Source organism: Aristolochia californica, unplaced genomic scaffold, assembly GCF_029961685.1.
Source record: "Aristolochia californica isolate CCGP_79_NKW_82.1479 unplaced genomic scaffold, dmAriCali1.0.hap1 SCAF_16, whole genome shotgun sequence".
In the NCBI taxonomy this organism is placed as follows: Eukaryota; Viridiplantae; Streptophyta; class Magnoliopsida; order Piperales; family Aristolochiaceae; genus Aristolochia; species Aristolochia californica.
In genome coordinates this window covers 20,751,291-20,773,900 of record NW_027181837.1, presented here as the reverse complement: position 1 = coordinate 20,773,900, position 22,610 = coordinate 20,751,291, and the positions used below count along the sequence as shown (strand labels likewise).

At 37.7% G+C, this 22,610-nt stretch overlaps 3 protein-coding genes across 5 annotated transcripts; 2 read left to right on the top strand and 1 right to left on the bottom strand.

The window, feature by feature from the left end:
- LOC137953210 (U-box domain-containing protein 4-like) lies at positions 1 to 7,730 on the bottom strand. Of its 3 annotated transcripts, none has more exons than XM_068800491.1 (5): positions 7,389 to 7,730; positions 5,870 to 6,150; positions 3,450 to 3,566; positions 1,152 to 3,167; positions 1 to 464 (listed from the first exon to the last, which is right to left on the bottom strand). In XM_068800491.1, the coding sequence occupies exons 2-5, from the start codon at positions 6,143 to 6,145 to the stop codon at positions 405 to 407; spliced, it is 2,469 nt and encodes an 822-aa protein (XP_068656592.1). In that variant the 5' UTR covers positions 6,146 to 6,150; positions 7,389 to 7,730; the 3' UTR covers positions 1 to 404. The 3 variants fall into 3 exon arrangements, with proteins under 3 accessions (XP_068656592.1, XP_068656593.1, XP_068656591.1); XM_068800492.1 differs by lacking the exon at positions 7,389 to 7,730 and having other exon boundaries at positions 1,152 to 2,065; positions 2,171 to 3,167; positions 5,870 to 6,216; XM_068800490.1 differs by lacking the exon at positions 7,389 to 7,730 and having other exon boundaries at positions 5,870 to 6,216.
- Positions 7,731 to 12,226: 4,496 nt separating this feature from the next.
- Positions 12,227 to 16,294, top strand: LOC137953254 (protein CHUP1, chloroplastic-like). Its single transcript, XM_068800562.1, has 7 exons — positions 12,227 to 13,399; positions 13,511 to 14,509; positions 14,591 to 14,722; positions 14,821 to 15,002; positions 15,174 to 15,285; positions 15,396 to 15,539; positions 15,968 to 16,294. The coding sequence occupies exons 1-7, from the start codon at positions 12,641 to 12,643 to the stop codon at positions 16,067 to 16,069; spliced, it is 2,430 nt and encodes an 809-aa protein (XP_068656663.1). The 5' UTR covers positions 12,227 to 12,640; the 3' UTR covers positions 16,070 to 16,294.
- A 4,301-nt stretch (positions 16,295 to 20,595) lies between these two features.
- LOC137953107 (protein LIGHT-DEPENDENT SHORT HYPOCOTYLS 4-like) lies at positions 20,596 to 22,270 on the top strand. The gene is made up of 2 exons (XM_068800332.1): positions 20,596 to 21,090; positions 21,196 to 22,270. The coding sequence occupies exon 2, from the start codon at positions 21,298 to 21,300 to the stop codon at positions 22,003 to 22,005; it is 708 nt and encodes a 235-aa protein (XP_068656433.1). The 5' UTR covers positions 20,596 to 21,090; positions 21,196 to 21,297; the 3' UTR covers positions 22,006 to 22,270.
- The last annotated feature ends 340 nt before the right edge of the window (positions 22,271 to 22,610 follow it).

Below are 22,610 nucleotides of genomic sequence, written 5' to 3'. Positions count from 1 at the left end.
AATCTCAAAGCTGATAGAACTTCTTTGAAAAAACAGATGGAGACCCGTAAAACCTGCTCCAGCTGGTCAATGTAATTAGATACAAAAGAATACCAATGACCTTTTAAAGCTGACATATTACAGCATTGCAGACAAACTATAATTCTTCCAATCATATACAACAATCTGCATTGAGGAAAGAATGAGAGAACCTGAGGAGAAATGGCCATGTGTAAATTTGTGATGTCAATTTTACAAGCAAGACCCCTGTAAGGAATCTTAATGCCCTCATTGCAATTTGAAATCCACACACTCATTTTCTATTTACTTACCTCACATGCTCTAACCTCCAAACATTCATGTATTATGCTCACTAGATATAAATGGCAAGATCACAGCCAATCGGTGGGTTTCCATTGCCATGATTAAGCCCTTCCACCATTTCCATGTCTTTGATTTCTAAAATAGTTTAGTAGTGCCTGCGCCTGAATGCATAGCAAAAAGTCAAACAAGTTTCAAAAGAGTGTGACAGGGAAATAGTAGCAAAAAATCAAGAAAGTAGGTCAAAAACTTCAAATGTGCTGCAAGAAGAAAGTCAGTAGTGAACAAAGAGGCACCATTCATTGCAAAATCATGGTTTTATCCCAAATGACTCCCTCTCGTCAGATCTGACCGATTCATTATCTAGAGTAAAAAGAATACCAAAAGCAGGAGTTCTAGGAATCCCTACAGAAAGATGGGAGTCCTGATGAAAAGCAAAGGCAAGAGCTGGATTCCTGAAGCAAGTACAGATATGATATTAATTGAGACCGTGGGAAGCCATTTATGGCTTAGGGAATTTTGGAATCTCGTTTCCACTGTATGGCCCATAAGGTAGATGTTTTTGCGTCAATTCAGAATATGCCCAAGCACTACCTTTGCACGGGTGTGACAATGGCAAGTGGAATTTTTATTAATCTAAACACTAGAGATACCTCAAACATGCATGTGATTTTTTTTTATTTTTTTTTTTGGTGAGAAATCATACCAACATGTGTGTTCGGTTGCAAATCTATCAAAAATATCGTGAAAAGGAAAATAAAAGAAACACCGAAACTATGGTCAAATCAGATCTTGTTGAATCCAAAGCAGGCAGAAGTATCACATCAGATACAAAGAAGGTCAGAGCCTACCTTTTCTTTAGCACGAGCTGTACCAGACTGTGACAGAGCAACCAATGGTGGAACAGCTCCTTCTTGAAGAACCATACTACAGAATCTATTGCTGTTCCTACAAAGCTGTAACAAAGCCGCTGCTGCATGTTCCTTTCCTCTTGATGAACCCAACTCTACTACCTCCACAAGAACAGGGATACCACCCTCTTGACCTGTAGCACTCCTTCCTTCAGGTATGGTTGCAAGATTTGCAAGAACTGCAACTGCCTTATCAACCATTCCAGCTGCTGGGTCCATGAGCTCCACCAGGTGCTTCACAGCCCCTGCTTGCACAATCCTTGCTTTGTTTTCATGATATATGGACAAATTAAACAAAGCTGTTGCAGCATCTTTCTTCCCCCGAGGGGTACCATTGCCCAACAAATCCACAAGAGGTTTTATGGCACCTGAACGCCCAATTTTAACCTTGTTTTCTTCCATGACTGAGAGGCTGAAAAGTGTTGCAGCAGAATTTTCTTTTGCTTCAGGGTTTCCTGTCTCAAGGACACGAATGAGTGGGTCTATGGCCCCAGCATTGGCAATGGCAGTTTTATTATTGTCATTGATTGATAGGTTCAATAGTGCAGTAACTGCATTCTCCTGTGTTTTCAAGTCCGGAGAGTGTAGTAAATTCACCAGGTGACTTATGGCTCCACAGTTAGCAATCACAATTCGATTATCCATGCTATGTTTTGCTAGAAGGCGGAGTTCAGCAGCTGCTTCTCTCTGGACATCAGGTGAAGAGCTCTGCAAACCTTCTACTAACTTCTTTACTTGAGTTTCAACCCCAGAAAGGTCAGGTCTTGAGTCCAAAGCAGCAGAAGAAACAATACGTGGGACTAATCTTTCAGATGGCCTGCGCCACATGGTTTGACTTCTCGACCGTGCCGTTTCTGCAGAACGAGGGAGGAACTCAGGTTCTCTTGAAGATGCAGTTGAAGCTGGAGTTTCTGATGTCAATTCACAAGACACATCACTACTACAATGTGTCAGTTCACCTGAAATATGAGAAGGCTCGTTGGTATCAACACTGGAAACCGCACTAGAAAGTGAGTCACTTCGGGTGTGGCCCATAACCTGTTCCTCGGTCAAGCTACCTTGGGGCAACTCCCTCCTTGATGAACTAGAACTTTGGCCCCCCAAGCCTGAATTTTGAGCTTCAGAGTTCACCTCCATGTCCTCTGAACTTTGTAAGATTACTACTGCAATGTCAGCGTCAGATCCATTTTGTCCCCTGGATGAAGTGAGATGTGGTGGAGAGGAATGCCTATCATCTACATGGGTGCCATTGGATGAGGAGAAGCTCATATTGGAACCCACCGACCTCTCAGGTTCCGGTGATCTAGATCGATGGGTCCTAGAAACATGAGAAAGGATATGGGAGTTGCCAGGGGTAGAGTCAGGAGTAGGAAGAAGAGCTGATGGTTGGTTAAGCACAACTGATTTTACTGGGTCAGGAAGTTTGATATTATTTGATTCACACCAGTTAGCAATAAGTGCCTTGACAGTATAATTTGGAATGAGATTGGTGAGTGAGAGAGTCTGACGTGTTTTGGGACACACAGTGAGACCCTGATCAAGCCATTTTCTAATGAAAGCTCGCTCATAAGTCTGCCCAGATGCAACAATGACTGGATCTGACATGAGTTCGAGTGAAAGTGGGCAACAAAAATCAGCTGGAATTGGAATCCCATTAACAGTATCAGATTGTTTAACTTTCATAAGGCATTCATGCATGTGTGTGACAAGTGCTATCATTTGGTTAATGTAATCCAGATCTTCCATGTTGTCATCATGCTCAACATTTCCCTTGACCCTCTCAAGGGCCATTGCCTCAAGTAGGAGTTCTTGGTTGGAGTTCAAGCTCAATGTATGAGAAATTTTGGCCAGGCATTCAGGGTTGTGATTGGCATTATCCACTTGATCTCTTATGGCTTCTTTGATGACATCAGACATTCTTTCAGATCCAATATGCTCGATTTTCTGGGCAGAATGCTGCAAAATAACATCACTATAGTCAGAAATGAGGAGCTCTGCCACTGAAATATGTATGCATACGTGTTACTGTAGCATCCGAGCCAGTATAAGATTCACTTCAGAATCCCAACTTGAGTGTTTCAATAGATGATAATTTGCTTTGAATAGACTCAATCACTGCTCGTGATAATACAAACACCATGAGTTATTTTATAATTCGTCATACATAAAAAACAGATGCAATGAGAAGGAGAGAAAGAGTGAATATAGGAATAAAGCACGAAATAGGTTTTTAATCACCTGAACACATGATGAACTTGAAACATCCTCGAGAGACTTAAGTAGTGCGTCCACCTGACCGCAGATCTCTTTTGCGCATGCTTGAATCTTGATTGTCAGTGACTCAACTTGCAAGACCTAGACATTTATGTAGTCTCAGTGAAGACAACACTTACCCTATTATTCTCACATGGAAAGGGCAGGGCTAATACAAAAAAGTCTACATTGACAGGTAAATTCAATTTAAGCGTATAAAAAGTTCTTCATCAACTTTATGCAATTTCATAATAAAGATGCTAAAAATACATGGTAAATGACAACTAGTAAGCATGTTACTGACGCAATAATATGCACTAAGTGACAATGCATGCAAGTTGAACATTTCTCTATTTACAGCAGCAACATGGACAACACTGGCTGCTGGGTTTTAGGCAAATTCATTTAGCATTTTTACATCTTTTCCCAGAGAAGAATTTACAGATCTATTAAAAACCCTGAACACAGTTCCAGAAAGGCACTCCCAGAGTGTGTATGGCCGACTACTGAGAAGAAGCCTTTCTCCTCTTTGCAAGAGCTCAGAATCAGAGCTTCCTGGAGAGCAGTCAACACAAGAAGCAGCACTACCAGGTTGAATTGCAAACATCAAGGTTTGACATGGATGACCAAACCATTAACTTTGGTACAGAAAGTTCCTATTAGCTCTCAAAAGGGGATTCACACTCATACCTAGTCCCATATGGATCACAAAAGGGTTTGATCTCTTAATAAGTATCAATGTACTAGCAGACAAACGAGAAAATTCAGTAACAACTATTTATATAATTAGGTCAAGGAAACCTAAATCAGGTGTTTGTATGATAAGATTTGCTACTGGAGTTCTGCATACCTGTGCAAAGAAATACAGGTTGAAATGTGAGAGTTCAGGACACTTTTCAAAAGCTGCTGGCTGGGAAGAGAGTCCAATTTCTGCAACCCATGAAATTCAAAAAGGCTGTTTTATTTGGTGCTATGAGGGTGTCAGTTGCAGGGTGGTCTGTTGAGATGAGGGTAGGGGTTGAGGCTATTTTCAATGAGACTCTTGCCCTGCCACTGTGGGAAAGTTACTAAGAGAACTGACTTTAGAGAATTGGCAGAAACTATTCATTGCACTTGTAAAAGAGGATGCAATTCACTTCACTAAGAGATACACTTTCTCTTTTCAAGACTGAACAAGAGAAATTGAATCGCCCACAAAAGGGTGTTATCTCATTTCCCTCAAGAAAATTTAAATGCAATGAGGTGGCAGGACGTTACAAATCACAACCTTAGGTTTTTTAAAAATAACAATGATTGAAGCCACACCTAGATCACTTATAGGTGTAGTCTAGAGAAAGTAGAACATTCTAAAATTGATTGTCACTCTCTTTCTCAAAATGATTCACATTCTCAAAATACTAACCATAGCTATGAGTAAAAAATCAGTGTTAGGTGTAAATACAAGGCCAAAGTAAGTTATGGCAGCAGACTAGTTTCTATTTTGACAAATGGACGTCCAAAAGTATATCACCAGCCAAAAGAATCTCTCAAAGGATATACTTCTTACCGAAAACAGGGTTCCTAAGTGTGGGTTGGCATTTGATAATGACCAAAAATGATATCTTCCTTAAGAAGTTTGGAAGGTGGTATTCAGTCTAAGGTGGTTTTCTAAGCGTAGAAGCTGGTTTTTGAAAGAACCAGAAATAGACTGAATGTGACATTAAACTTACTAGACCAAGAACATTGAAGTGATATCTGTTCAATCTCAGATAATATGGTTATCATCTTCACCCAATAATAACAAGATTGAAGAGGAGGAAAAACAAAGTGATCCAAGGTGTAGGCTCTGTCCCATCCCCTACCTCATCATGCAAATTTATACAGAGATCATGGCCATTGATTTGATAGGAACACTTGAAGAGGTATTGCACCATGAAGGTGAAAATTCAATGACCCCAACTATGACAATAAAGCGATCTTGGCATACTCCTTCTACCTCATCTGACCATGTGTTTGACGCCCTTTAGGAACAGTTCAGTATGTCCAAATATTGCCAATTTTCAGTTCTAGCCACAATGAGCAATCAGGAAGCAACAAGCTTAGAAAATGAGAAACCCAGGATTGAGCCATTGGTTTAACGGCCACATGGAGAGATTTCTAGGTTGAAGTCTTAGATTCAAGTCTCACAAGGGTATGGAGTGCAGTGGGTTGTATGTTTAATCAATATTTGGACATGTAAGACACCTCACAAAAATACTACATTATGAAATGCATGTTACAAGTAGATCAGATATAACAGATGCCAATACATGGAACTCCACCCTACTTTTGAAGTTACCAGTTCTAAGGAAATCACACCACCAAAAGAGCTCATGTTGTAGAGAAAGAAGCGATAGAGAGAGAGAGAGAGAGAGAGTCAAACTCACAAAACAGATTTTACTTGTCAGCTGATGCCAGTTTTCTATTAATTCTCGAGCTGCATCTACAATGACATCAAGATCCTCCAATGTCTTGCTTAGTAGTTCATCTATAGCTACTTCAGAATCCGCAAGTACATCAAGTACAGGTCTCAAAAGCTTCAAGACTTCATCAATCTTTTGGTAACACTTCTGAACGGGTTCATATTTTACAGCAGCAGACGTCGACAAATGACAAAAACGTGAGAGACTGTTCAGAAGAGCCTTTAGTAATGATAGTTCCATCAGTCCTGCAACAAGTAGTACCATTAATAATACCTTTGCACGTAAAATAAAACACTTATAGAACTTCTTAAATTACAAAATACTGTCACATTTTCGCAAACAGTATCTAGGTTGATTTCTTTCACAGAATCATCTCAAACTGGATATTGTGAAACTGGGCAAATCATCCTTATAGTCAACTTCATTACCCAACAAAAAAGATGATTAAGAGTGGAACATCCCTCTTTGGGTTTTCTCCTTCAATTGAGACTGTCATCACTGTAATTAACTTCATAACACCAACAAAACAAGACAGTTCAGATTAAAATGTTTCTCAGTGGTTTTTTCTCTTTCATCATTTATTACAAATAATCAGCTCGAGAGGATAAACCAGAAAAAGGCATTGATCTCCAGAATTCTTGTCCATACATTTGGCAACAAACATATACCATTTCCAAAATGGTAAAAAACCTATCAGATGGCAAAATCTCAGTCTCTCAGACATTCATTGATTGCAGTGAAGAGAATGATAAGAAACCACCCATTTATTTATGTATCTCTTTTATTTTTTAGTGGAACTCCCTGTTTATCGGTACAAGTCTCACTAACAATCTCAATTGGATGGCAGTTTCTGATACGAGTCCTGAACTGTTTACAGAAATGTTCGGAGGTAAACACTAGAGAGGAAGACCTTCAACTTGATAAATAATCTAAACTAGCTTCAAATAGAAAATATATATGCGAGAGGACAACCACTTGACGTTCTGAACTAGTTCTTTAAAAGGCATAGTACTCATTTTCAGTTGAATCCATGAAGACAACAAATATAAAACCAAGTAGAAGCTTCAACTTGAAAGATGATCTTCATAATGTATAAATTCGACATATAAGAAAAAAATGTTGGAAAGATAATCAAAATAATGTTGAAAATCGTCATCCTAAGATAACCCATCTATTTCAAAAAACACCTATCGGGAAAAAAAGTACACTCAAGCAGCTTAACTGGTTTCAACGACCTCTTCAGAGACAAAAGAAAAGAGTAACAACACTGAAAGCAACAACCTGACAGAAATTTGGCAGGAAACCGCGATAAGAAATAGAGTCACCTATAGAACATAGCCATTGAGAACAGCCACAGAAACAAAATAAGCACCAAATTTCAAAAAATTAACAACTAAATCAAACACAACAAAGGAATAACACACCACCAGATGTAAAGCCAATCATCACAATAATACAAAGCTGAAAGTTCCATCAAATGTACCTTTTTCTTCACCATAAACCTTTCAGAAGTTCACACCAAGCTCCTGTGATAGCTCAACTCAAACGAAATCCCTCAAACAATAACTTCCAAGCCATTTCCAATCAAAACGAATCAAAACCACATAAAATCTCCGCGCGTGCGCACTCCACAAACTCTCAGAAGAAGCCGCAGCTGCAAAACAAAAATGCTACCGAGCCACACAATCCGTGAAAATCGATCGCGCAAAATTCCAGCTCTCTAACACACATAGCCACAAAGCCGATCTAGATTCTACTTTCCTCGACGGAATCGAAGAAATTCGAGTTCGATGGCGAGCAGCCGTGAAAAGGGTCAAAATGTAGTACTCCGAGAAATGGGAGAGAGAGAAAAGAATGAGAATAAAAGGCATCATTTCTTTCTCTCTCTTTCTGTGATCTCTTAATGGGAAAAATCTGTCGGTAACCCGAGGACTACCAAATTTGTCTACCCGCCGCAACAGGATTATATTTAAAAGACGAATATGAATTTGTCCATCCTAACACCTATTTCGAAGAATAAGATCACGTAGATGCACCTGGTCCCATGGGTGGGCTTACAAACTATTTGAGTTCAGGTAAAGCTCAAATAAGGTTTATTAAGTATAACAAGTCAAACTCGAGATTTTTCAAGTTCTACTTGTTAGTTTGTGAACCGATTCATTAGTATAATTTTTTTTATAAAAATACCTTTTACTCTAATTACTTTCGTTAATCCCTTGTTAATTGGTTGATAATTGCTCGTATTTACCTCAAACCTCAAAGATGATCGATAGTTCAACCCTTTTAAGTCCCTCAATATTTAATATTATTGTTTACTAACAGAATAAATACTACTGATGAATGTATTTTTAGACTCGAGTTTGATTCCGATTTTAGGTTCGAAGTTAAAGCTTGAGCTCAAATTTAAAGTACTCGAATCAAGCCAAACTCTTAGTATGTAGATGTTCGAGTTTGGTTTACTTTGGTAATCCGGCAGATAAATCCAGCCACCTTTCTTTGACACCGAAATTAGCAACTGTTAATAAACAAAAAAAACGCTTAGTTTTTTTAAAATAATAATAAATTACTTTATTATTTTATTATTTTAAAAGAGATTTTGTATCCCCCGTCACTACCTCCCACGTGGACTTTTCTTGGATGCCCAGGTAACCCACTTTGACTGATCCCAGTTGATGCCTTTTAGCCACTCCATCCGCAAATTCCAAAAATGCCACCAACCAATGGACGGCCACGTTTTTTGTTCCTCCATTCTTCGTGGGCCCACCACCAAACCTCTGATCTTTTGATGAACGTCACCAAGAAGCATTAAATGGTTGGTTTTATAACCCGCTTGATTGACCCGTTCTTTCCAGGACATAGGAATTGCTTTGACCAGCTTCCTTCGCTGGTTTGGATAATGATTCTCTCTTTGTATTAAATAATAAGATGTAATGGATTTGTCACACCGGCTGTCATGTTCGAACTCTCCAATAACCAAAATATTATGGGTATTACACATTGCTTACCATCTTGCACATGGGCAGTCAATCCTGGTTCTTAAATGATCTTTCAGTTGCAGGAATATGTGAGTTGTAAAGGTTCAAAATTGCATTAAGCATGGATTGTTTCGAACTCGTCTATTTCCATCCAGGTTTATGTCCCAAACTTCGACCCCTTTACAATATGTTGAAGCACCTGCTTCTCCCAACTCCACCCCTTCCTCCTCTAGCCTTAGTGGACCCACATCCCTAGCACCTACCTAATCTACGACCTTCACTCACTCCCTACCTCACCTGCTATCTCAGTTGACTCCTTTCCCGACTCACTTCTTCCTTCCACTTCAAACCCACTTACTATTCCCTACTCGTCTTCTCACATTGAAGTCTCATCAACTTGTCGACAGTAGAAGGTTATTCCCACATTAAGTTTGATGATAATAAAACTTAATTGATTTAATAACTTGCAAATCTAGTATTTCAAATACTTAAGTTTTAAGAGCATCTCAAGGTCTAAAACTTCAAAGCCAAAATGAAGACATCAAGCAAAATTGAAGAACATCTCTTGAAGAAGCACCACAAGGAAGAAGACAATGAGAATACTCGAGTTCAAGCATTAAAAACATAAGTTTAAACTCAATCAATTTATGTAAGAGAGTATTCCTACTTCTAGTCCTTAAGTACTTGTGAGATCAGAGCTTTAAGATTTAATTTGCATATAAACATGTTTAAAATCATCATACATATCAGTTAGAAACATGTTAAATCACTTAGAAAGAAATTGCTATGCTTTATAAAGAGATCTATTTTTATTTGACATTAGAATGATCGACTAGTCACTGACAGTGATTGATCATCCAAAATTGTGTAGGCAAAAAATATAAAGCATAATCGATCAACCATAGTCGATGGATTGATCATCCAGGACACGACAATTTCATGGTATAATGAATGATCGATCATCCCTCATAGATTGATCAATCATAGTTGTCCAAGCAAGCTGAATTAGCATGGAATAATCAATCATCCCTCTAGATTGATCGATTAATCCATCAATCAGTAAGTCATTGTTTGACAAAAAAAGTAGTGGTTATGATTTTTGCCAACTGGCAAATAATGGCTAGCTTGAGTTGGGAAAGCTATAAATACCATTCCAAACCATGAGTAAATAAGTGAATGAGCATTAGTTAGCATATTCTCAAACCATAAAGCTTTACCTTACAAAATTTCACCAAAAGTGCTTTATACAGAAAGAGTGAGAGTCATACCTTTGGAAATCTTCTCTCTCTCTTTCAATCATCCTTGCATGCGCCATAGTACAAGAAATCGACATCCACGTTGTTCGTGGAAAAGTGACTACTGGTGTTTTCAACTTTCATTACATTCTCTCCCATGATCGAGCTGTTGATATTTTTACAAAGCCTCTCTATAAGCCACATAATAAATTCTTGGGACAAGTTAGAGGTACTTTCTCCCACTTGAGCTTACAAGGGGGTGTTAAATATCTTCTTCCTATATCTCTTTGTAGATATCTCCAAGTAACTATCTTTCTTCTATCTGTCATTGTAGATATTTCCAACCCACTATCCTTATCTCTTATTGTTGATATCGCCAACCAATAGGTGTTATCCTATCCTATATTCATGTAATTCAAACGTCATGATGAACATTACAAAAAGGGAATAAGGGTTAGTCCACAATGAAGTGGAATGAATTCCCCCCCGCATTACCCAAGGAAGAATACCAACAAATTCTGCATTCCAAATAGAACCCACAACATATTTTTATTGCCTTCAACATTTTTTAAATAAACATATACCCCAAATTGTACATTTATATAGTATAAATACCTACTCGAGTACTTTGACGTACTTTGGCGACTATGCAACAGAAACATTGTTGGTGCTGTAATGTTCACATGTAGCTCAACGCCTCTATAGACTATTGCACCTTTAAATATCCCTTCACTAAAATATTTGTTAAAGTTAAATCTAGGATTAATCCAAATTGATTAAAGGAAGTTACAATGTCTCTTCAAAGTTACGAGTAAAAGATTTTTTAGTCATGATTTTGTGTAAGGCTATTGTAAATACTCCCCCTCACGTGTCGAACCTTTATGTAGTTTTTGCACATAAATAGTTTTTGCAAACTCACAACTAGACACATTCCAAGATCAACTACATGGTATAATGTACACGGATAATGGCTGAACTTAAGCTACATGTAGTGAGACAAAAGAATTATTTTCCGATTTGCTTATGGCAATGGAGAGGATGTCAGCCCCTCCCCGATCGATAAGAGAGGGGCAGGACTTCCTCCAACTTCAAAATAAATCTTTCTCTCGAACTTTCTTTTAACAAAATTCAACAAAGTGACATCACATGATGCCATTCCTATTCAACTACTGGTCAAATTAGGTTGAATCAAGTTCGACTAAACCTGATCACCTCATTGGGTTGTGACTAGTTTGAATTTTTAAACATTATGCTTTGAGCATAATTTAATGATACTTTTGTATAAAGGTGGCATATGTCAACCTTCTAAAAATTCAAGGCATCTCGACTGATATATACGATGTCTTGACGAAATGTCAAACTTTGCAAATGACATGGTTTTTTAGGTTTGTCATTCAATACTGAAACCTAGTCATATTATAGAATTCAAATACTAGTTGATATAATTATAAGTTTTATTTGTTAAGTTATCCCTATTAATTTTGTTTTTAAGAACAAGGATAAGTTTGTAATTATTTCACAAAAAATTATAATCAATACAAAGATTAAGTTATTAAAATATTTTTATTTTTATTTTATAAGATAAAACAAATTTTATAATAATTTTACTTTAATTTTTATAATAATTTTTTTAATTGCCCTTAAATTATTTAAGATTTTCAAATCCAATTCCAAATATTCTAACACCCTCCTAAGTAACCAAATATTTAATGTAGATAGACCATATTTAAACAATTTTGACAGGACCAAGAACCATGATGACAGGTATGCTTTTCTTGTGAGGTTATTTTAAACCGCGGGAATAACAAATCAAAAAATCCAGAACACGGAAACAGAATTACTACTGTACTTGAAAGTTTCTTGGTCTGTCAAAATCATTTTTACCTTTCGTCGACCGTTGATGCTTCTTTGGTTCTAACACTTCAAATTTCAAAAATTCAAATCGCTAAGTATAGTAACGCGCGACTGCCACTTTTTCTTGCAGAAAACTCTCTTCTTCACTTCTCCCGACGCCAGACCCCTTGGATTTAGTGCTTTTGTAGTTCAAATTTGTCTGAAGTCCACTACTATTCAAATGCCTTGTGATGCTTCGAGCGCCTGTGGAGGTTCGAAATTTCAAAAAATCGATCTTCCTTGTGGTTTTCCACTCTCCCTATTTTCCATGTTATTCTCTTTTAAAGCTTGAAATCCGTCGTTCTCTACTGTAGTTGTCTGTTTTGGAGCTTCGTTGATAGGTTTCAAGGCTCTGTCTTCCTAAATGTTTCAATGACCGTAGAGTTTGAGCTGATCAACAATAATTCTCTGAAACTGGTTTGTCTCACTTTCCGTATCAGGTGGTTCGTGTTGGTTTCATTGCTCGAGCTGTACTAATCCACTAACGGATTCTCACGCTCATTGATACATACCATCGCCTCGTACTGTTTTCAGAGGCTTCTTTAATTAATTACCCTGAGGTTTAACATCACCGAGGCTGAGTTATTCTTCTTGAAAAAGTTCCACTCTTTTAGAGTATTCTTTCAAATCCAATGAGGCAAGATCTGTATGTGTTGAATCGACCAAAACTGTATAAGTTCTCGGACCAAAACCAGTCCATGAAAGCAAACAGTAGAGCTAACGGGAATCCGCTGAAGCCAAAGCCTAATTCGACATGGGGCGCAAATATTGTCAGAGGATTCACCACAGACAGAAAACTCAAACCTATATCTTTGGTTCCAGGGAAGAAGTTGCCTCTCACAAGCTCTGACATTGCCAACCAGAAGCTTTGCCGGGTCAAACGCTCCCTTGTCGGTGATTTTCCCTGTTCAACAAATTCAGCCCCAGTTCATCCACAGACTTCGAAGTGCCATAGGACCAAAAGCTTGCGTGACTTGTTTCTTGAGTTAGATCATGTACGAAGCTTGTTACAAGAATCTAAGGAAAGGGAGTTAAAGTTTCAGGCAGAGCTCTGGGAATACAAGGAAAGTAAAAGAGTTCCAGAACTTGAGGCGGAACTTGATTTGAAGGGCAAAGAGAATGAGAGCTTGATTCAGAAAGTTAGACTATTAGAAACTGAGAAGTCAAATATCTCTGAACAAATAGCTTCTTTAGCTTCAATTGGAGAACATCGGGACAATGAGCATCCGCCAGCGCATTATAAGAACAATGTCTCCTCTTTAAAAGAATTGGAAATGGAAGTGGTTGAATTACGGCGTGTGAATAAGGAGCTTCAACTTCAAAAGAGAAGTCTTGCTTGCAGACTATCTTCAGCTGAGTCCCAGGTCACAGTTCTTGCTAGGATGTCTAAGGTAAAATTTTCAATTATTATACAGATTAAGCTTGCATTGATCATTATACGACAAATAATCATACTTAGTCTTTTCGCCTTTTTAAGTTTTACCTTTAAAATTTGCACGCAGAATGATGTTTTGGCGAAGGTCGAAGCAGAGGCAACAATTTTGAGACACAAGAATGAGAACCTGTGCAAGCAAGTTGAGGGTCTGCAGATGAGCCGGTTAACTGAGGTAGAGGAACTTGTATACTTGAGGTGGGTCAATTCATGTTTAAGGAATGAACTCAGGAACTCCGAAAATCATTCAAAGCATTCTTCAATAGATTCGGACGAGGATTTCTGTCCAAAATCTCTCGGTGGGGAAAACAGACACATCGATGATACTAATGATCATGGAAGACCACTTTGTCAGGCTCTGAAACCGGAATCCACAGAATTTGGTAGTTCAAAGAGGGCAGATTCCACTAAAAGGTTGAGGGATCTGACTAAAAATGATGCAGAATATCAAAATTTAGAATGTCAAGTTCTCCTGGATAAAGATTGGTCGCTAACCCATGAAGCAAGTCCGCAAAGAAGACATTCAATTAGTGGTTCCAACACCTCAACAGAAGATTTTGTATTGAGCACGAGAAGACAATCTGATGGTTTCATTTGTCAAAATGATGGTGAACGTGAAGAAAGAAATTCAGGTATTAGCAACAGACACCTGTTAACTGCTCAAAAATACGAGCTGGGTGTTGTTCGGAGTCCAAGATTCTTCAATAACAGACTTGACAATAACAAGATTACAGCTCAGGAAGTCGAAAAGCGAGCACGACGCATTGCCAACCCTCCTCCAAGACCTTCAGACTCAGTTTCTTCTGCACCAAAGGAAGACGGGGCGACCACTGTTCCGGCCCCACAGCCGCCGCCGCCACCACCACCGCCTCCTCCTCCCAATTTTTCAATGAGAAATGCAAGTGTGATGCAACGGGTTCCACAAGTCGTCGAATTTTATCATTCATTAATGAAAAGGGAATCCAGAAAGGAGTCCTCATCTGGTGGAATTTGTGATGCCACAGACGTTGCAAATGCTAAATGCAGTATGATCGGTGAGATTGAGAACCGGTCATCTCATTTGCTTGCTGTAAGTAAAAACTCCATTTTTTTAACTTTATTAATTTCATCCAACATGGATAATTCTTACCATTTCGGTTTGCATCTTCAGATAAAAGCTGATGTAGAAACGCAGGGGGAGTTCGTGAATTCATTGATAAAAGAGGTCAATAATGCGATATTTCGAGATATTGAAGACGTTGTTGCATTCGTGAAGTGGCTCGACGACGAACTTTGTTTTCTTGTTCGTGTTTGAATTTCTTAATCTTTTCTCCAGGGTTGTGGCAGTTGGGTAACGATATGAAAAAGAGAAATTTATACTTGCTTTTCTGTGCTGCGAAGGTGGATGAGAGGGCAGTGCTGAAGCACTTCGATTGGCCAGAGAAAAAAGCTGATATTTTACGTGAAGCAGCATTTGCATACCGTGATTTGAAGAGGTTGGAAGGTGAAGTTTCGCGTTATGAAGATGACCACCGTCCTCCGACAGACGTTGCATTAAAGAAGATGGTTTCAATTTCTGAAAAGTAAATTTTTTTTATCTTTGTTTCTTTCTGTGCCTAAATGATCCGTGAATCTAGATTTATGGATTTCGGGCTAATCAAGTCTTGGAAGCAAGCTAATCCTCCACAAACTGTGTTTTGTGTATGTTCTTCTTTTCCTAAAGCTACTAAACAGTAACAAAATTTCAATGTCAGGATGGAGAGAAGCGTTTACAACATTCTCAGAACAAGGGATGGGCTGATGCGTCACTGCAAAGAGTTTCAGATTCCATATAACTGGATGCTTGACACAGGGATCATCAGCAAGGTGCTCATATTTGTATTGAAATAGCTTTACATCTCAGCTTCATATTCGTGAAGTAACACTGGAATATTATTGTTACTTCATCTTTTTAAATTTGTTTCTAATGGTTTCAGATTAAATTTGCCTCTGTTAAGCTGGCAAAGAAGTACATAAAAAGGGTGGCCTTGGAGCTCCAATCTATGGGAGCATCTGACAATGATCCTGCGTTAGAGTATATGCTACTTCAAGGAGTGAGATTTGCTTTCAGAATTCACCAGGTACATGTCAAGATAGTTCCCTTAGCAGTGCATAATCCCACTTCTTCATGAGCTTAAGCTGGTTTTGATATGTTACCAGGCCAAAAGGAGTTGGGACTGGCATTGTGTCTCGTACTTGGGATGGGATTTCCTAAGTTCAGAAGCTGGACTCAAGGGCAAGTCCACTCCCCTGACTTGGCTCGTCACCTTCCCAAATCGGGGTTGACCCAATTGATTCATGAAATCATGGTCGGGACGAATCCATGGCAGTCCCAACTTAGACATGATTTGAGGCTTTTTCATTATAAAACCTGGCATCTTAACCAAACTAGAGTTTCCTCCAAAGTAGCTCTTAACGTAGCCTGCTTCTGTTCCTTCATCAAAGTCTCATAGCATTGTCCTGTACTAGTAGTGGCTTGATGGACTTGTTTGTTCTTTGGGCTTTGTAGTTTGCTGGAGGATTTGATGCAGAGACCATGCACGCGTTCGAGGAGCTCCGCAATCTTGCACACATTCGTAACAAGAAACAGAAGGAAGAGAAGGAGAAATGAAGAACACAAAATGAGGAAAGCTTACCATCTCAGTAAGCTTTCAGAGAGTTCAGTTTTTAGCATAGGAGTGAGAAGTGTTGTATGTGAGGGTTTGTTACAAATGAGAATGTTCTTGACACAAAACGGGAAATGGTTTTGGTTTGCTACAAAGAAAGGAAAGAGAGATAAGAGAATTCTGTTGTATCTGTCCGGCCAAAAGCTTGGCCTGTGACAAGAACATTTAAGAAAAAAGGGAGAGGAAAATCATCCCTTGTATATTAGGCAAGCTCCCCACTCATCCAAGTCCAGCCTTTAGATTCAGACGACCCAAGCAGGGTTTCACAGTACCAAAATCGGGTCCCTAAGGCTCAGTTTGGAAAGAAAAGAGAAAGAAACGATAATTTGATTATTATTATTTTTAAAAATAGCTAATAAAATCCAGATAATAATTAAATATTTTTTTTACTAACTATTTTTTAGAATAATAATGGTCAAATTCTTATTTTCTTTTCTTTTCTATCGGGTTCCAAACAAACCCCGTGTCTTGGTCAGGAATCCATGAAAATGATCCCCAATACAATTATACATGCGCTTGGAAAGTTTAAAATGGAATGTGAATTACACTCGCTTAAGTAATAAAATTGTTTTAGTGCACGCGAAAGTTGGAACGGAATTTTCCTCACCAAGAAAAGTAGAATACCTAGTTCCTTCACAAAACGAAGGAATCTAAAATTTCAACTCTCACAAGTGGAATCCTTTCTACTCTATTTTCCTTCCTTCCCTCCTTTTCCTTCTTCTTCTCTCTCCTTCCTCTTCTCTTTGTTTTTACCATTAATTTTGTTTTTATAAATAATTTTTTTATGTTTTATAAATAATTTTTTTTAATTGATATTAGAAATATTTATGGATAAAATTTAGCTTATAGGTTAATTATGTGTAATTTTATTAATTACTTAAATTACAAATATTTTAAAATTAGTAAATTTAACATTTTATAATTTATTTATTTTACGAGTATATATTATTTTATTTTGAATAAAAAATTATTATATATTATTTGCTGATTATTATAAAAATAAGCACATTATTTTATAATTATTTAATTAATTTGCTTAGAAAGTTCATAATTATTTACCATTACTAATTTACATCATAATCATATGAATTTTTTATTATATAATTAAAAATACTAATAGATTTATAATTAAACTATTTATTTTATTTTAATTATAATATATTATTTTATTAATAAATAATATTTTGCATAATTTATATTTATGTTATCAAATCAAATTTTATTTATATACATGCAAACATACATATATGCACACACATATAAGTAAATAGAAAAAAAATAAAAAAGAGTAAAAGACAAATTGATTAAGTAGAAAATTAAAAGAAAACATAAGATAGAAGAAGAGAATAAAAAAGGAAAAAATGATTATACAGAAAAACATTGAAAAGTATATAAAATTAATTAGGAAAATAAATTTATTAAAAAAATTAAAAAGCATATTATAATGAAATTTACCTAATTAATAGTCAATGTGACACAAAGGAGCATTTTTTCGTATCTACATATTTGTTGTGCACTAAGATGGAAAACAATAAAGAAAGAAGAAGCATGAGGAGGGTGGATGCTTCAATTGTCTCACCTCTTCTTTTTTAGGAAGGGAGCTTTATCTATTAAGAGAAGGACAGACAACCCCAACGGAAGAAGAAAAATAAAGAAGGAAATACAGGTGATGATAGAGTTCTCTAGAAAAGAGGAGGAGGCTACATATAAGTACTCCTTCATACCGATTAAAAATTTGAAATATAAGAGAATAAGAGATTCAATAAACATAAGCAAGAAAAAAAATTAAACTTATGGAAGCAAAGACAGAAGAGTGAAAAGTTAAACAAAGCTCAAAAACAAAAAGAAGACAAAGTTACCTTATTTATTAATTTCTTATATTTTTTATTTTTAAGTTAGCACACAACAAATTAAACTTTTTTTTATCAAAATTATTATATATAAGTATAATAACTTAATTCATTAATTAATTTATATTAATAATAATTTATGTTTATAAAAGAAGAAAACATTGTTATATGTTTAATTTAAATTAGCAACACCTTTCCCAACGACTTTAAAAATTCACTGAAAAAGTGCCTTTCCTCTCAGAGAATTGAAAAAATTCACTAGGAGAAGTATTTCCACCAGTGAATTTAAATTCTTTGATAAAAATATTTATTTGCAGAAATCTATTTTCTTGTCATATATATTTAAAAATGATTGTTCATCTTCGTAGAATATTTACAACTTGCACAACCTATAGAATGAATTGGACTTAAAAGAGAACTCTAATCTCTACTGTCTTTAATTTAAATGTTCTTCAAAACTTCTTTTTCATCATCATACATAAAATAGTCATATAATACTTTGATTTTGTTCTTCTTTAGTACCCCATCTTTAATGATTTGCTTCATGAAATTCTACATCTCTAGACATAATCAGCTTTTTGGTTATAGGATTAGATGTGCCTATAAGCTTCTATTTATGTGATGTAGCCAAGTTGCATATAGGATTTTCACCTCTAAATAATGTGGACAAGTGCCACTTTTGCAAGTCATTTAACTTGTCTGATTAATAAAGATTCCAAAGGAAATGTATATCTTCTTATAGATGGATTGCTTTCTATGAATTTTTTTTATCTAATGTCATAAAAATGTTGTCAACTTTTAATGAACTAAGCTGAGATTGTAAGACTAAAGTTGAATTTCTAAATACAATATGAAATTCATAATCTTTAATCGAAAACACGAACATTCGCTTACCTCCGGGCATGGCAATCAATTTCCAAAAGAACAGTATTCAGAGGCTCTCTTATGGAAAGTCACATGCTCTCTGCTATACTAGTTCTATAAACATAAATTCCCTTTTTCTTATCGAAAGAGGAGAAATTACAACTGTCCACTTTACCTTATGTCTAAGGAGACCACTTCCTAAAAGAAATAGTCAAATCCAAAACGTGTCTAACAACGATTAGTTGGATATCGATGCCACCACTTGAAGTTAAGTTCTAGCTTCCCACTCCCAAATATATCAACTAAAATCATCAGTGAAAGTGATAAGCTTATTATACCTCTTCAGAACCATGAAGCCAAATATAAAGAAGTTTACCGATTTGGAGAAAATGAGATTGGGGATTATTCTTTTCTAATTGTAAGAGACAAAATGAATAGATCATTTGGCGCTTCCATGACTTTTAATCCTTCAAGAATCATCGAATGACCTTTCCCAAGGTTCCATTGTTTTCTTTCATGGGAACTTTGAAGCCATGACCCAGTGGGATCCCATCAAACACTATCATTAAGCCCTTCTGGTTTAGATTGTTTTAACGGCGTTATCAAATGAGACACAGACAAAGATCGTAGATTATACAGTAGATAACCTGTGATGCTAAAGAGAAGTGATGGGTAGATATTAGCAAGGTATACTGGCCATACTACTTAAAAACTGTTTCAAGATCTGCTAAAAGAAGACAACAACACATGCTTCAATCATTTACAGATGATAAACCTCAACAATTTCCCAATTCACCAAATTCCAGACCCACAGGCAAACTGGGATTTGGCTGACCCACTAGTTAAATCTGCCAGGGATTTTTTTTGTTTTTTGTTTTCCCTGAGCAGTGAGCAGTCTCTTGGCCTTATTCAGCCTTTGTTTGCTGCCAAATAAAGGCTACAAATCTTTCGCCACACACTCCACAAAAGGATTACTGTCACCATTATCATCTTCTGATACCTTGTATTCTCTTTACCTGTCATGAATTTTCCTTTGTCTCTTTAATAATTGAGGCCGCATAACTGGTCCTGTGATTGATTGTTGCGGAGGCTAATCTTTTTCAGTTTTTCTTATTCCTGCTTTCAATGTTCTCTCTGCCTTCTGTAACTAAAGCAGTTTTTCCCTGTAACATCATATTTATTCCCTGGTACGGCAAACGGTGTTTTTAGATATAAACTTGGAAGAAACATCAGATCATGTAAAGCCCCCCTGAAAATCTGAGATATTAAAGAATCAGTAGTGGATCTTCCTGCTCCAAAAAATAATTACTTCCAACCCAAAAAAAAAAAAAAAAAAAACAGTTAAGTCTACCCAGAAGAGATGAGGAAAAAACCGATTTACAACATGATCCGACAGTAAGCGCGATTAATTCTTTACTGACGAAAGATGAGCCATGTTGAACAGTCGCAGTGGCCCTGCTGATGGGTTGAAAGAAACTGGGTTTTGCTTCATTGGATGCTTTGTTGTTGGTGGCCGACGGATTGACTTGGGAAGATGAGAAGAAGAAAATGAAGGGGATTATCAATAATGGGCGCAGGAGGGAGCAGGTGAAATTTTCTTTTTGGTGAAAGGACGTATTTGAAGGAATGGTCAGATTGCCATCACTTCCAAGAGGTGGATGTCTACAAGTGGGTCCACCATTGTCTCCTTTCTTTCTCCCCTCTCACTTTGCTCAGTTTTTATATAGCCCCTCTCCCCCTTTTTTATCTCTTCCATACCTTCTTCTCCGACCCATCTGCTATCCGGCCCCCAAGTTTTACCTTCGTTTGCTGTCTTTCTCTCTCTCTCTCTGAGCTCAGAGCTTTCTGGACATAATCTGAATTCGTTCACCTCTTCTCCTTTTTCTTCTTCTTAATATTTTCTGGACTTGCTTGTGTTTTAGGAGTGAGCTGGGTTTTTGCTTGTTTCTATACTATCTTAATCATTTGCAGCTTTGTTCCTTTAAGAAACTTTTTTCTGTGGTTTCTGGTGATTTTTGCTTCCATGGTTATAATATCTTGTGTTTGCGACATGGATTTTAAGTAGAGCTAGCAGAGGTCCATGAAAAGGAGAAGAAGCCGTGTTTCGGTTTTTCTGATACCAGAGCAGTAATAGTAGTAGTTGGGGAAAGAGCCTATTTTGAGAAAGATTACAGACAAGAAAGTTTCCAAAGAAAAAACATTTTTTCCATTTACATGTATGCGTGTAGGATCAATGTCAAAATTGATTAACTGTAAAAAGTAACCTTAACCCAATTTTTGTTTTCGTTGCTTGCCTATCAAATCCATAACAGCAAAACCTAGAAGCTCGGAACTCACTATCTGGTGTGTGTTCCTAGTGCAGGAAACTCTTCCCCAGATACCTACTTGAGCTCTTCGCTGGTTTAAGCAATCGCCAGGGTTATTTGGTGCGGCAACAGTCCTCCTTCGACATTGAGAGAATGTCCGCTGCAGTTGCCGCCGCCTCAGCTGCTGCTAATTCCGGTTCTAGGGGTAATAACAGTTCTGGGAGTTCGATGATGGAAACTAATGCCGTGACCCAGATGCCACCGAGCAGGTACGAGTCCCAGAAGCGTCGAGATTGGAACACGTTCGGTCAGTATCTCAAGAACCACCGTCCGCCGCTGGCTCTTTCGCGATGTAGCGGTGCTCATGTGCTGGAATTCCTCCGCTACCTGGACCAGTTCGGGAAGACTAAGGTCCACAGCCCCGCTTGCCCCTTCTTCGGCCATCCCCACCCGCCTGCCCCCTGCCCTTGTCCTCTTCGACAAGCCTGGGGTAGCCTCGATGCCCTCATCGGCCGCCTGCGCGCTGCCTTCGAGGAAAACGGCGGCCCACCAGAGGCCAACCCGTTCGGCGCCCGCGCCGTCCGTCTCTTCCTCAGGGAGGTCCGGGACCAACAAGCGAAAGCCAGGGGCATCGCCTACGAGAAGAAGAAGCGGAAGCGGCCGCCGCAGAACCCTCCGCCAGTGCCGGCGCCACCTAGCTCCTCAATCATCTCACACGTGCATGTGACTGATCTGAATGCAACGAGTGGCAGTCAGTCCCGTCATGGGCATCGTGTTCCGTCAGCGGAGAGCGAAGAGAGCGTCGTCATGACAAGCACCGATACACGTGCCTCGATGATTCCCTTGTCTGTGCTCAATTGATGTTTTGTGGTAGACTGGTAGTTCTTAATGTTAAAAGACCTCTGGTTGCTGCTTTCATCTGTCTTGTCAAACTTCATTTCTGGAAATGGTGAAGTACTGGTTTCCCCCTTTTTTGCTTTCTAATATCAAATATCAATCTCTCTGCATCCCGAATCCCTCTACTGGTAATCATTGTAAATCTTGTTTGATGGTTACTGATGAATGAAAAATATGTTCAGTCTCTTCTTCTATCACTCTTAAGCAGTTTGTGCTGGAAGTTGGTGATCTTTTCGTGCTTTTCTCGGAGAGAAAGCTAACAAAACGCTTCTCTAAATCTTTACAAAGTTTCCTCAGCGAGCTTATCTTCTTTGATGGTTACTGATGGATAATAAATATGTTCAGTAGTTTGTACTTTAAATTTTAGCAGTTTTGCTGAAAGTATGTGATCTTTTCATACTTTCTCTTGAAGAGCTTATCAGAACCGTTGTATCAAAATCTTTGTTAAGTTCAGGATTTCGTTGCAGGCAAAGAATATTTCACAGTTGAAAAGGACTAATCAGCTGCTGCTTATTTCTTTATCTGCTTCATTTCCCTTTTAACTGTAACTTGATTCTCAGCTTCCCCAG